We start from the raw sequence: 12117 nt of genomic DNA, 5'->3' as shown, positions 1-12117 counted from the left end.
CAGAGGGGGGGGGGGGGGAGGGGGTGGCAGGATTTGCATTGTGGTGGGCCTGCCTGCGAGACCAAGGTATTGGGCTGCCTGCTCAAACTGGCAGCCTGATAGCGGGATTCGGAATGGAAACGCTAGAGCTCCACGTCATGCATAAATTAGCATCGCTCCTATCAAGAGGAGGTAAAGAATGTACAAAGGTATATATATATATATAGGCTAAGTGAGTGGGGAAAAATTGGCAGATGGGGCATAATGTGGGAAAATATGAGCTTGTCCAATTTGGCCGGAAGAATAGAAAATCAGTATAGTATTTAAATGTTGAGAAACTGCACAATTTGGTGTTACTGAGGAATCTGGGTGACGTGGTTCTGCAGGAAAGGCCATGTTTAATAATTAGGTTAGCATTTAGTTATGTGTCATGATCAAGTAATTGAAGTATTCAATTAAGTTATTATGATACTCTGTTTAGCTGTAGTTAATGTAAGGCACTAGTACCACACCGTGTGAGCCTTCGTCTGTTGCTGCATCCTTGCTTGACAAATGAAATATGCCACATGGCTCTAGTCCTTTGCAAAGTATACTTTTACAGTTTAACTTCAGAGCAAGAGTTGTGAAGTCAGTCATGCTCGAGTGGTTCGGAGTATGGAACCATTATACTCCCTAGCCATTAGCATTATTCAGTTATACTCGATTTAGAAGGTTGCAATTGCTGCCACTGCAATTGCAGGGGACACATTGAGCGGACAATCAATTGCAGTATCTGTGACAGCACTGATGCTACAGATAGCTGCTTGCATCAAAGAATTGGACTATCCATAATACTGAGCAATGTAAAGATATTTAAACAAGTGCAACAGTAATGTGATTTTTTTCACCATGGCAATGCCAGTTAATACCAGTTAAAATCCTGGGATGCAATTCAATTTGCTCATCACCCTGCTCGCTGCCTCACCGGCCACTCCATTCCTGACACCTCACTGCCACCAAGCTCCTTCGCTGTTGGTGATCAAAGAGGCCAAGGTTTGGGAGCAGAGCATCTAGCAATAAGGGCAAGGGTTGGAAGCAGGGTGGCGAGTGAAGCAATGAGTGAGGTGGCAAGTGGTGTCGTGAGGTTGGGAGGAGGGGGGGGGGGGTTGGTGAGAGGGTGGTGAGTGGCATTTTGGAATATTGAGGTTAAAATATTAATCATCAAGAATGGACACCAAAAATCCTCATGTCTCATGTAGACAAACAAACAAATTACCCTGTGGTGCCTGGCTATCTTAGTAGAGAACTATAAACTTAATAAAATAACAAAGAAAAGCTGTAATTAGAAGGATGCGCCCAGAAGTAACTGACATATTAAAGAACCAATCAAGAGTTAACAAGAGGTCATACCAGTATTGTAACTATCAACCTTAAGAGACCAATCAGACACTAATCATGCACCACTTAACCAATCAAGGACTGATCATGTATCGCTATGACCACTTAGACTGCAGGGATACTACTGATCATGCACCAAGGTAGTAGCTAGCAAGGATTAATAAGCAGCAGCTTTTAGCAGTCAGGCACACAACATGAAGCAAGAAGGTAAATTTTGCTAAACAGAACAAGAGGCAGTGCCACAGTGAACCAGAAGTCAAGGGCCAGTGCTCCAGAGAACTGATCCTTTCCATTGCCTTTACCATTTATTGCACTTTTTGCACTTATTGCAATTAACCTTCTCCCAACTCAGTCTAACAACTGTAATTGACTTGAGTCTGAAAGTTAGTGTGAACCCCAGATCTTACAGTACACAAATCACACAAAGTTGGTATGGAAGAACAGCAAGTGATTGGGAAGGCAAATGGAATGCCAGTATTTATTGTATGGGGAATAGAATATACACGTAGAGAAGTTTTACTGCAGCTGTACAGGGCCTTGGCAAGACCACTTTTGGAGTACTGTGTAAAGTTTTGGTCTCTATTTGAAAAAGGATGATACCTTAGAGCAGTTCAGAGAAGGTTTAATGTGATTTGTTCCTGGGATAAAGGGCTTATCTTATGAAGGAAATTTGAATATGTTGGCACTATACCCATTGGTGTTTAGAAGAATCAGAGGTGATCTTACAGAAACAAAAGTTCCTGAGGGGAATTGATAGGGTGGATACCAGAAGGATGCTTCCTCTTGTGAGGGAGACCAAAAATAGGGGACATTGTTTAAGAGTAAGAGATCTCCCTTTTAAGATGGAGATGAGGAGAATTTCTTTTTCTCGCAGAGGGTTATTAGTCGGTGGTATTCTCTTCCCCAGAAAGTAGTTGAATCAATGAATATGTTCAAGTTGAGTGAGATACATTTTATTGGACAAGGGAATCAAGGGTTAGGGAAGGAAAGACAGAAACATGGGGCAAGATTCTCCCATCGGGAGACTATGACATGACGCCGGAGTGAAAAACGCTCCTCGCCACCTATTCTCCCACCCCCGGGGGGCTAGAAGCGGCACCGCGTCAATTATGTGCGCCGGGCCTTGGCGCCGCGTGAAAGCGGCGCCGCGTAAATTACGCAGCCGGCGCCGTGTAAATGACGTCACCCACGCATGCGCTCCTAGCCCCGCCGGGAGGGGAGAATAGGGGGCGAGGATCGGCCTCTCGATCTTTCCCGGGAGCGGAGAATTCCTCCCATGGCGTCTGGTGTGGTTAGTCCTCCCAGCTAGGATTGTACTGGGAGCAATAGGCTGTGTTATGCAGACCTTTGTAAATAGTGTAAATAAATCTATGTTCATGTACCGCCAGCCTCCTGAGTCATTAAAGTAATAATCCTCTCTCCCCTGCCCCCACCCCTCCCATGCCTCCTGCCAAATCAATATGTCTTCAAATAAAATAACTGAAACCAATTTCTCTGCATATTCAAATGCAGCAGCCTGTTCATACAGTAGTAGATGCAAATCGTCTTACACCATCCTTCTTGTCCCGTTCCAGTGCTCCATGCAGGAAGTCTCTGGACACCTCTTCATTCTCATCCAACCACTGTATAACAAATGGCTCAAACCAGCTGTGGAAAAATAGTTATACATTTTAATACCTTTTAAATTTGAAAAATATGTCTGCCTCTTCATTCACAATTAATATAATTCAGGAGCAGCTGTGCATTGATAACAGTGAAAAAGGAAACAATCATTGAACAAGATTAACAGTATTTCATAAGACACACTCCATCAGAGCAGAACAGTTTAGATAATATTGTCTATAACCCTAATACAGAAAGGCAGAAAGATAAGAGAAAACATCTGGCCTGGATTTTCCACTGGACAACATTACCCACGCCTTTTACAACAGGTTTCCCAGGTTTATTCCCTTCCATTAAAGACAAACTAGTTTGTCTGGCTTCCAAAAGGTAGAACAATGCCAGTCGGAAATTCTGATGTTGTGATGGCAAGTTGCAGAATCCACCAGTACAGCAGGGGCCGACATATTCCTGAAGACAATTCAGCCAGACAGAATTAAATAGAATTTACAGCACAGAAACAGGCCATTTGGTCCAACTTATCTGTGTTACTGTTTGTACTCTAGACAACGCTCCTTCCTGTCTAATTAGTCCTTCCTATCCTGTCTCCTCCAACCTTCAATTCCCTTCTTGCTCATTTATGCATGAAGCTTAGCTCAAGTGCAGCAAAGCTTCCAATTTCAACCTTTCCATATGGTAGAAAATAACATTTCACCACCTTCTGTGCCCACCTCACTGTCAGAAGGTGAAGGTTTGAACCTTACTGCAGATAGAGTGTGCAGACCAGAGTGGGTTTCTCTGCCACCAGTAACAGAGTTCCCAATGTGGTGGAGAGTCTTGTGTCCCGGGGGGGGGGGGGGGGGGGGGGGGGGGGACACGACAGGACTGTGTGTTCCGATGTTCCGATCCTTCGCTAGTGGTGACATTGAGGTTCACGCCCTTGCCGGCGGGAGGATGCAAATGCATCATTTGAAGCCATTTGCATCCTCTTAGCAGGCTGGACACCGGATTCTCCATGCCTCCGTAACGCTCTGGCCCTCTGGGATGGGATTCACGCGGGTATGGATTTGTGCAAGTATTTGCCAGCGTGGCCCTGAAGCGGTGGACCAATTGGATAAGTATTTAAGGTAGGTGCCCCCAAAGTCCATCAGAGGGCCCCCTCCTCCCTAGAACACAAATTCTGCCCACCCCCAGCATCAGGACCCCCATCAGGGACCTTCCATATCATAGATCTTCCATATCAGAGACACCCCATAACAGAGACCTCCATATCAGAAAACCCTCCACATCAAAGGCACCTCATAACAGAGACACTCATAAGAGACCCCATACCAAAAACCCCCCCATATCAGATGACCCCCCATATCAGAACACTCTCCATAACAGAGACCCGCATAAAAGAGACCCCCCATAAGAGACCCCCCCCCATAAACAAATACCCACATAACAGAGAGCAATGTTTATAAACACCTGGCTGTGATAGACGGCGCCTAATCACATCAAAAGCAGTTGTGCTTTCTGGTGAGGAAAAAGACGAAGTGAAAGCACTTAACTCCTAGATATTTATAAACATTGCGGTTAAGTTCACAGCCGGGTACTTGAGATGCATTCAAGCATGAAGGGAAATTAAAATAAACAATCTAGACATCTGGCTGTTTGGAAGTTATAACCTTGTCAATTGCAGCCTACTAAAAGATATTTCCCTTTAAAAGTGAATAGAAGCCTTGCAGAGTAAAGCGTCTGAGGGAGTTTAAATCCTTGTGATGTATTTTGGCTTTCTAACAGCTGTTGCTTTCCGCACCTCAGTCTGAGGCAGCAGGAGTAAGGGACAAGTGAGTGACAAAGAAGTGAATTTTCACTGTTTCTGCCTGGACTGCTCAGAACCTCCAGGGGGGCTCTCCGATATTGGGGGGGGGGGATGGCTCTCCGATATTGGGGGGGGCTCTCCGATATTAGGGGGGCCTCTCCGATATTGGGGCGATGCTCTCCGATAATGGAAGGGAGGCTTTCCGATATTGGGAGGGGGCTCTCCGACATTGGGGGGCTCTCCGACATTGGGGGGGGTCTCTCCGACATTGGGGGGGGCTCTCCGACATTGGGGGGGGCTCTCCGACATTGGGGTGGGGGGCTCTCCGACATTGGGGGGGGGCTCTCCGACATTGGGGGGGGGGCTCTCCGACATTGGGGGGGGTCTCCGACATTGGGGGGGGTCTCCGACATTGGGGGGGGGCTCTCCGACATTGGCGGCGGATCTCTGATATTGGGGGGGGGGGGTTCTTTGATATTGGGGGTTCTCCGATAGTGGGGGGGTTTCTCCAATACTGGGGGGCTCTCCGATATTGGGGGGGCTCTCCGATAGTGGGGGGGCCCTTCCGATAGTGGGGGGGCTCTCCGATAGTGGGGGGGGGCCCTTCCGATAGTGGGGGGGAGCTCTCCGATAGTGGGGAAGTGGGCTCTCCGATAGTGGGGGGGGCTCTCCGATAGTGGGGGGGGGGGGCTCTCCGATAGTGGGGGGGGCTCTCCGATAGTGGGGGGGGGGGTCGCTCCGATATTGGAGGGGCTCCGATATTGGAGGGGCTCCGATATTGGAGGGGCTCTGATATTGGAGGGGCTCTGATATTGGAGGGGCTCTGATATTGGAGGGGCTCTGATATTGGAGGGGCTCTGATATTGGAGGGGCTCTGATATTGGAGGGGCTCTGATATTGGAGGGGCTCTGATATTGGAGGGGCTCTGATATTGGAGGGACTCTGATATTGGAGGGACTCTGATATTGGAGGGACTCTGATATTGGAGGGACTCTGATATTGGAGGGACTCTGATATTGGAGGGACTCTGATATTGGAGGGACTCTGATATTGGAGGGACTCTGATATTGGAGGGACTCTGATATTGGAGGGACTCTGATATTGGAGGGACTCTGATATTGGAGGGACTCTGATATTGGAGGGACTCTGATATTGGAGGGACTCTGATATTGGAGGGACTCTGATATTGGAGTGACTCTGATATTGGAGGGGCTCTGATATTGGAGGGGATCTTTAATATTGGAGGGGCTCTGATATTGGAGGGGCACTGATATTGGAGGGGCACTGATATTGGAGGGGATCTTTAATATCGGAGGGGCTCTGATATTGGAGGGGCACTCTAAGATTGAGGGGGCTCTGATATGGAGGGGATTAGGTCACCCTCAGATGTGGAGGGGGAAGAATGATCCAGCAATTCCCATGATAAGGGGATTGAGAGGAAACTACTACTAGTCATTTGGTGCAGCAGGATTTGCATTGCAAGGGGCGTGCGGGGGTGTGTGTGTGTGTGTGGGGGGGGGGGGGGGGGGAAGAGTTGGGGGCAGCTGCCCGACCTTGCTATTGGGCCATCCGCTCAAAATGACAGTTTGATAGCAAGTTTCAGAATGGAATCCCTTGCGTTCCTGGCCATCCATTAATTGCATGGTTGTGGAGAGTGAATCACTTCTGGGCGTTGATCCTAGCGCTACGCAAAACAGCACTGGTTCAGCTCTGGTGGGAGAACATTGACTCCCAAACCGTGAATCCAGCCCCAGATCTCAGATCATTGACATTGTGTGTGATGTTTGTGTTACAATGGGCGTGGGTGCCCATGTAATTCCCATCATATAAGAATAAACATACCATCAGCCAGTATAATGTTTGTTACGACCATGGAAGGAGCAATCATGTTGCATCATGTTTAATCACTAATTACCCTGGAAAGTTTCCCACTATTCCCCAAGAGAAAGGTATAAAGATGCAAAAGCACTTGGCGTGGGGATCCTAATTTGATCAGGTGGTTGCTATCTCATAATTTTGCTCCCCTGTTTTGGACTCACCCACAAGTAGTAAAGTTTCTCCCCATTTGCCCTCTTGAATCCCTTTATAATTTGAATGTTAAAGATCTCTATCAAGCCTTTTAGTCTTGTCTGCCAGAGAAAGGAACCACAGACTCTTCAACCTTTCCTGCGAGTTGCATCCTCTCAATTCCTCAATTCTATCCTTGTAACTTCCTTAGAAATCTTTTCTGGGCTTTCTCCAATATTTCAAAATCCTTTTCGTACCATGCAGAAAACACTCTTAATTGTGGTCTAGCCAAGGCTCTGTATAAATTTAACAATACCACATTCTACTTTTGCATTCTGGAAATGAATCCTTGTACTTTGTTTTCATCTTTTATGGCTTTATCAACTTGCATCATTCCTTTTGTGATTGATGTATCTATATTCCGAACTGTCTTCCAGAAATTCTATTTAGTTACTTAAATTCCAGGGAATATGTGGCATCTTTAGTCCTCTAACAAAATGAATGACTTCATTTTCTTGAATTTAATTTGCCATTCATCCACCCACTCTACAGGTCTGTCTGTTTTCAGTGCAGTCTTCCACATTGTGTCCTCTATTCTGTCAAGAAGTGATGTTTCATGGCTGTCTGCCTCCCCATTTCTTTCAGCTTATGAGCAACAAGCAGTGACCAAAGAGTTGTTTGACAGATGCATAACAATGGGCGCGATTCTCCGGACTCACGACACGTCGGAGAATAGCGGGCGGCGCAAATTTTTACGGCCACGCTGGTCCGACGCCCTCCCGCTATTCTCCCCCCCCACGGCCGCCCCCCGACACGAATCGCTGCTCGCCGTTTTTTTACGGCGAGCAGCGATTCTTCCCTGGCCGATGGGCCGATTTCCAAGGCCTTCTTGGGCGTTTTTACGAACTAAAAACACACCTGCTCTCGCCGTTCGTAAAAACGGCCGTAAAGTGCCGTTCTGGGGAACCATGGCACCGATTGGCATGGCCCCACCACGGCCGTGCCAAGGGTGCCGTGGGCCCGCGATCGGTGGGCACCGATCGCGGGCAGCGGGTACTTACCCCGCGCACTCTTTCTTACTCCGCCGCCCCGATGGATCCGTCCGCGGGGCTTGTGAGGGGCATAATGGTCCGCGCATGCGCGGGTTTCACGCATATGCATGATGATGTCATCCGCGCATGCGCGGGTTGGAGTCGTCCAATCCGCGCATGCGCGGCTGACGTCAGCCGTCACTAACTTTGGCGCGCGGGCTTAGCGAAATTCGTTAAGCCCGCGATGCCGGAGTTCACGGCCGCGCGATGCTAGCCCAGACCGGGGAGCAGAATCGGGTCCCGGGCGGGGGCTCGGAGGCTGCCATGAAACACGGCCGTTTTCGTGGCAGCCTTCACGACCCGCCGCCTTTGGGGAGAATCGCGCCCAATATCTTTGATATTAATGATCTAACTGGTGGGTGGTGTGTACTATAATATCTTCTGGTGGTTTCATAGAGTGTGGATTTGTATTGTGATTGTTCCAGCTCTATTCTCTCTTTTATGGTAGTAATGACAGCTGTCATTTGGTCAGTATTTGGGCACAATTCTCCCGTTTTCAGTCCTCCGGTAAGCAGAGAATCCGGACAGCTTTCCATTTTTGGCAATTTCAGAGGAAGGATTACTGTTGTTTATTTATATAACTCTACAGGGGTCCATTAACTCTGAAGTACTTCCTCTTTTGAGAAGATGTTCTTTCTAAGTGCAGTTTTTAAAAAAGAGGCTTTGTCCTGAAGCACTTCTTAGAAAGATCCTGGGCGGGATTCTCCCATCTGAAGGCAGAGTGTTGATGCCGTCATAAAAACTGGAGAGTTTAATGATGGCGTCATCGGACCGCTATGTGTAGCGATCCTCTGCCCTATGGGAGGCCAGCACAGCATTGGAGAGACCCACGTCGCTCCAGCTGCTGATACTGGCGGCAAATGGGTGCCGCAGGTCTGCGCATGTGTGCTGCGACCCGCGCGAATGCGCGGTAGCCTCCTTCTCTGCGCCGGCATGGGCTGAGAGAATCCCGTCCCAAAGGCTCTGGCTGAGTGCTGCCCCACACGTGTGGCACAGTGGTTAGCACTGTTGCCTCACAGCACCAGGGACCCGGATTTAATTCTGACCTCAGGTGACTGTGTGGAGTTTTCACATCCTCCCCATGTCTGCGTCGGTTTCCTCCAGATGCTCCGGTTTCCTCCCACAGTCCAAAGATGTGCAGGGTAGGTGGATTGGCTGTGAGAAATTGCCCCTTAGTGCCCAAAAGGGTAGGTAGGGTTACCCCGGCGAGGGGTCAGAGAATTCAGCCCCTGAGGCTGGAATTGAACCTCGGTCCTCAGCACCGTGAGGCAGCAGTGCTAACCACTGTGCTACTGTGCTGCCTGTTACTGGTTCACAATGGAACTTCAGTAAAATAATTCAATGCAACCTCATACAGAACAATAAATTCCAAAAGTAAAAGATTCTATTTTATAGAGATCATTTTTGTATTAATATTATTTGCTGATTTACAATTTTCATTTCATGACATGATTTAATACCGAACTGGTACAATTTTATTAGAAATTTCTAAGTTACATTGGGAATTATTTATTTAGAACTCGTGGTGAACTTGTCAAACATTGGCAAATACAAGTTAATAAATCGGTCTTGCAGGGCACCTAGCCAATCTGGAGGTGTTTTGTCTCCAGCCTAATATGGTTGTTTATAATATGGAAGTGAAGCTTGTTTCCTACATTTATAATGAAGGGAGTCCTAGACTAGCCCACGCAATGATTTAAGTTAGAACCAGAGTCCAAATAGTTCTACTGCTTCAAAGTAGACAAATATACACATGGTTTTCAGAGGAAAGAAGATCTATCGCTTTCAGTTCATTCACGTTTTAAAAAGCATCCTACTCAAAATGTTGTGATAATATCTGAGTTTTTCCTCAAGAAATGCACTTCGTAGTGTTTGTCAGCAGTCGGATTACAACATCTCTGTATAAAAAATATAAAAAATAGGAAATAGCTGTTTCCATAACGCCATAACTTTTTTTATATCTAGGTCTTGAAAGTGGAGGATAGTGTCACACAGATGAAGTAACAAAGGGAGACATTGTTGCAGGTTTCCACTTGACTACTGCTCTCCTGAAGCTCAAGGACCAATCAATGCTTTAATTCATTACATTTTCGTAGCATCTAAAGGTAGAATTGCCGTTAAAATCCAAACACTTGCCATACCAAGATTTATTTTCTGAATTGGTTAGAGGAGTACTTACGCTGGGTACTCTGGAACTGAATTCTTGAAAGCTGGCAGGTCTTTTACATACTCATTATACAGCCACTTCACTTTGAAGTGTAGATTCATGTAATCTGCGCTTTTGCAGAGTCTGTGCTTTTCATGTTCTGAAAGACAAAAATGATAAGTTTTGCAGTAGAATCAAAAGGTCCACTTGTGTCTTGGTTAATGGTTACCATGCAATTTTTCAACAATTTTTCAGCATTCTTGCATTTGTTTTGTTACAATGCTTCGAAACATTTGCCTGTAAAAGGTGGTGTATAATTATAAGTGTTTTTATGCAATTAATTACTTTTTGAAATGAAATAGCCGTGATGTTGGCAAGAGTAATTTCTTGCAAATGACATACATCTAGATGTAATTGCTAGTACGTGAATGCCTCTACGTCTGGAACATTATATTCAATTTATCACCTGAACTGTACTCTCACTTTGTCCGATGTTCTTTATGACTCGCTGCATTGTTTTTCGCTTCCATTCAAAACCCAATTAGAATATGAGCAGCCTAAAAGTATTTCCTTGGGAAGAACTTTACGGGCACCAGGGTGTCAGGTGGTTGGGTAGGAAGAGTCAGTGGGGAGCGCATCCCCGCTGGTGGCGGCTACCTCACTGCCATTTAACACCCTAGTATTAATTGGCTGGAGGTGGATTTTTCATTCCTCACTGCAGGAACTCCAGCCACTCTAATTGACCAGCTGTTCTGTATTCCCAGAAGAGCCACCGGGAGGAGAGGCCACTCCTGCGACTACTTGTAGTCCCAGGATTCGAAGTCCGACAGTCAGACGGTTGGAAGCTGTGAGAAGAGGTTGGGGGAAAAGACCAGGGAAGGGTAGGGGAGAGGGGAGGTAGGGGTCCAGATTGTAAGGTCCAGCGATGAATATGAATGACTACCCAGTAGGTGAAAAACTTGGGGGGGGGGGGGGGGGGGGGGGGGGAGAGGAGAAGAGGCCCAAGTCCTATGTGAAAAGGGAGCCAGGGAGAGAGGGACCTCCCACCCGAGGACTGCGTAGGGTGACCTTTCAGTCCATGACTAACGTTTAGGACAAGGTTGAAGAGGAATATTTAGAGGGTTGTGCGTCTTTATAACTCTGCCTCAGAAGGCAATGGAAGCGAGGTCATTGAATATTTTTAAGGCAGAGGTAGGTAGATTTTTGTTAGGCAAAGGAATCAAAGGTTATTTGGGTTGGTGGGAATGTAGAATTCAAAACACAAACATACCAGCCATGATCTTATTGAATTCTGGAGCAACCTCGAGGGGCTGAATGGCCTACTTCTGCTGCTATTTAATATTTTTTGAAAGCAAGCGAGCTGGAAAGTGAAGGCACTGATGCAGACACAAAGAGAAAGCTGACAGAGACAGAAAGAAGAACACACCAAGTTCTTATGGGGAGAAGAAGCAATTATTCTCAAGAAGAGGCCACTTTTTCTGCTTTATAGAAAAGGAACAAGAGTTCTTAGAGGCAACGTGCAAGTTGGCTAAAAAGGTTGAAAAACTGGAAAGCTGTGTGAATAACGCAGACGCCAAAGAGCTGGGTGTTTTTCGAGAAATGACCGAACTGTGAACCAAGGTGTTTTGGGTTAAAAAGGATTTCTGGAAAGCTACACCATCGGGACTGTCATGACCAGAGACAGAGAGAGAGAGAATTGTACTTTGCTGATGATAATTGTACCCATAAAATTCAGGGTGAGGAGGGAATGGTGAAAACTGTTGTCGGTTTTATGCCTAACCTACCCTGCATGATTAAAGAACAGCATATTGTGGAATGGTGCAGCTACGTTGCAAGTCCACCTCACTATCGCTTCCAGCAAGAATGGAGAAAATAAAGTGAAGCAGATATTTGGAGTATTGTAAGCCATTTTGGGCCCCGTATCTAAGTAAGGACGTGCTGGCCTTGGAAAAGGTCCAAAGAAGGTTCACAAGAATGATCCCTGGAATGAACAGTTTGTCGTATGGGGAATGGTTGAAGACTCTGTGTCTGTACTCATTGGAGTTTAGAATGATGGTGGGGGATCTTATTGAAACTTAACAGGATACTGCAAGATCTGGATCGAGTGGACT

At 46.7% G+C, this 12117-nt stretch overlaps 1 protein-coding gene across 15 annotated transcripts in view; it reads right to left on the bottom strand.

Moving 5' to 3' along the window:
- LOC119953729 (protein unc-13 homolog A) overlaps positions 1-12117 on the bottom strand; it is a 482106-nt gene that overhangs the window by 79129 nt on the left and 390860 nt on the right. For all 15 annotated transcript variants that reach the window (XM_038778280.1, XM_038778279.1, XM_038778281.1 and 12 more), the window contains 2 exons: positions 10040-10166; positions 2907-3003 (listed from right to left, as the gene is read on the bottom strand). In XM_038778280.1, the coding sequence (XP_038634208.1) occupies positions 2907-3003; positions 10040-10166 (224 nt within the window). The remainder of the gene's footprint in view (positions 1-2906; positions 3004-10039; positions 10167-12117) is intronic.

This window comes from Scyliorhinus canicula, chromosome 18, assembly GCF_902713615.1.
Source record: "Scyliorhinus canicula chromosome 18, sScyCan1.1, whole genome shotgun sequence".
Lineage (NCBI taxonomy): Eukaryota > Metazoa > Chordata > Chondrichthyes > Carcharhiniformes > Scyliorhinidae > Scyliorhinus > Scyliorhinus canicula.
The sequence above is the reverse complement of the archived record's forward strand: the minus strand, read 5'-3'. Positions and strand labels throughout refer to the sequence as shown.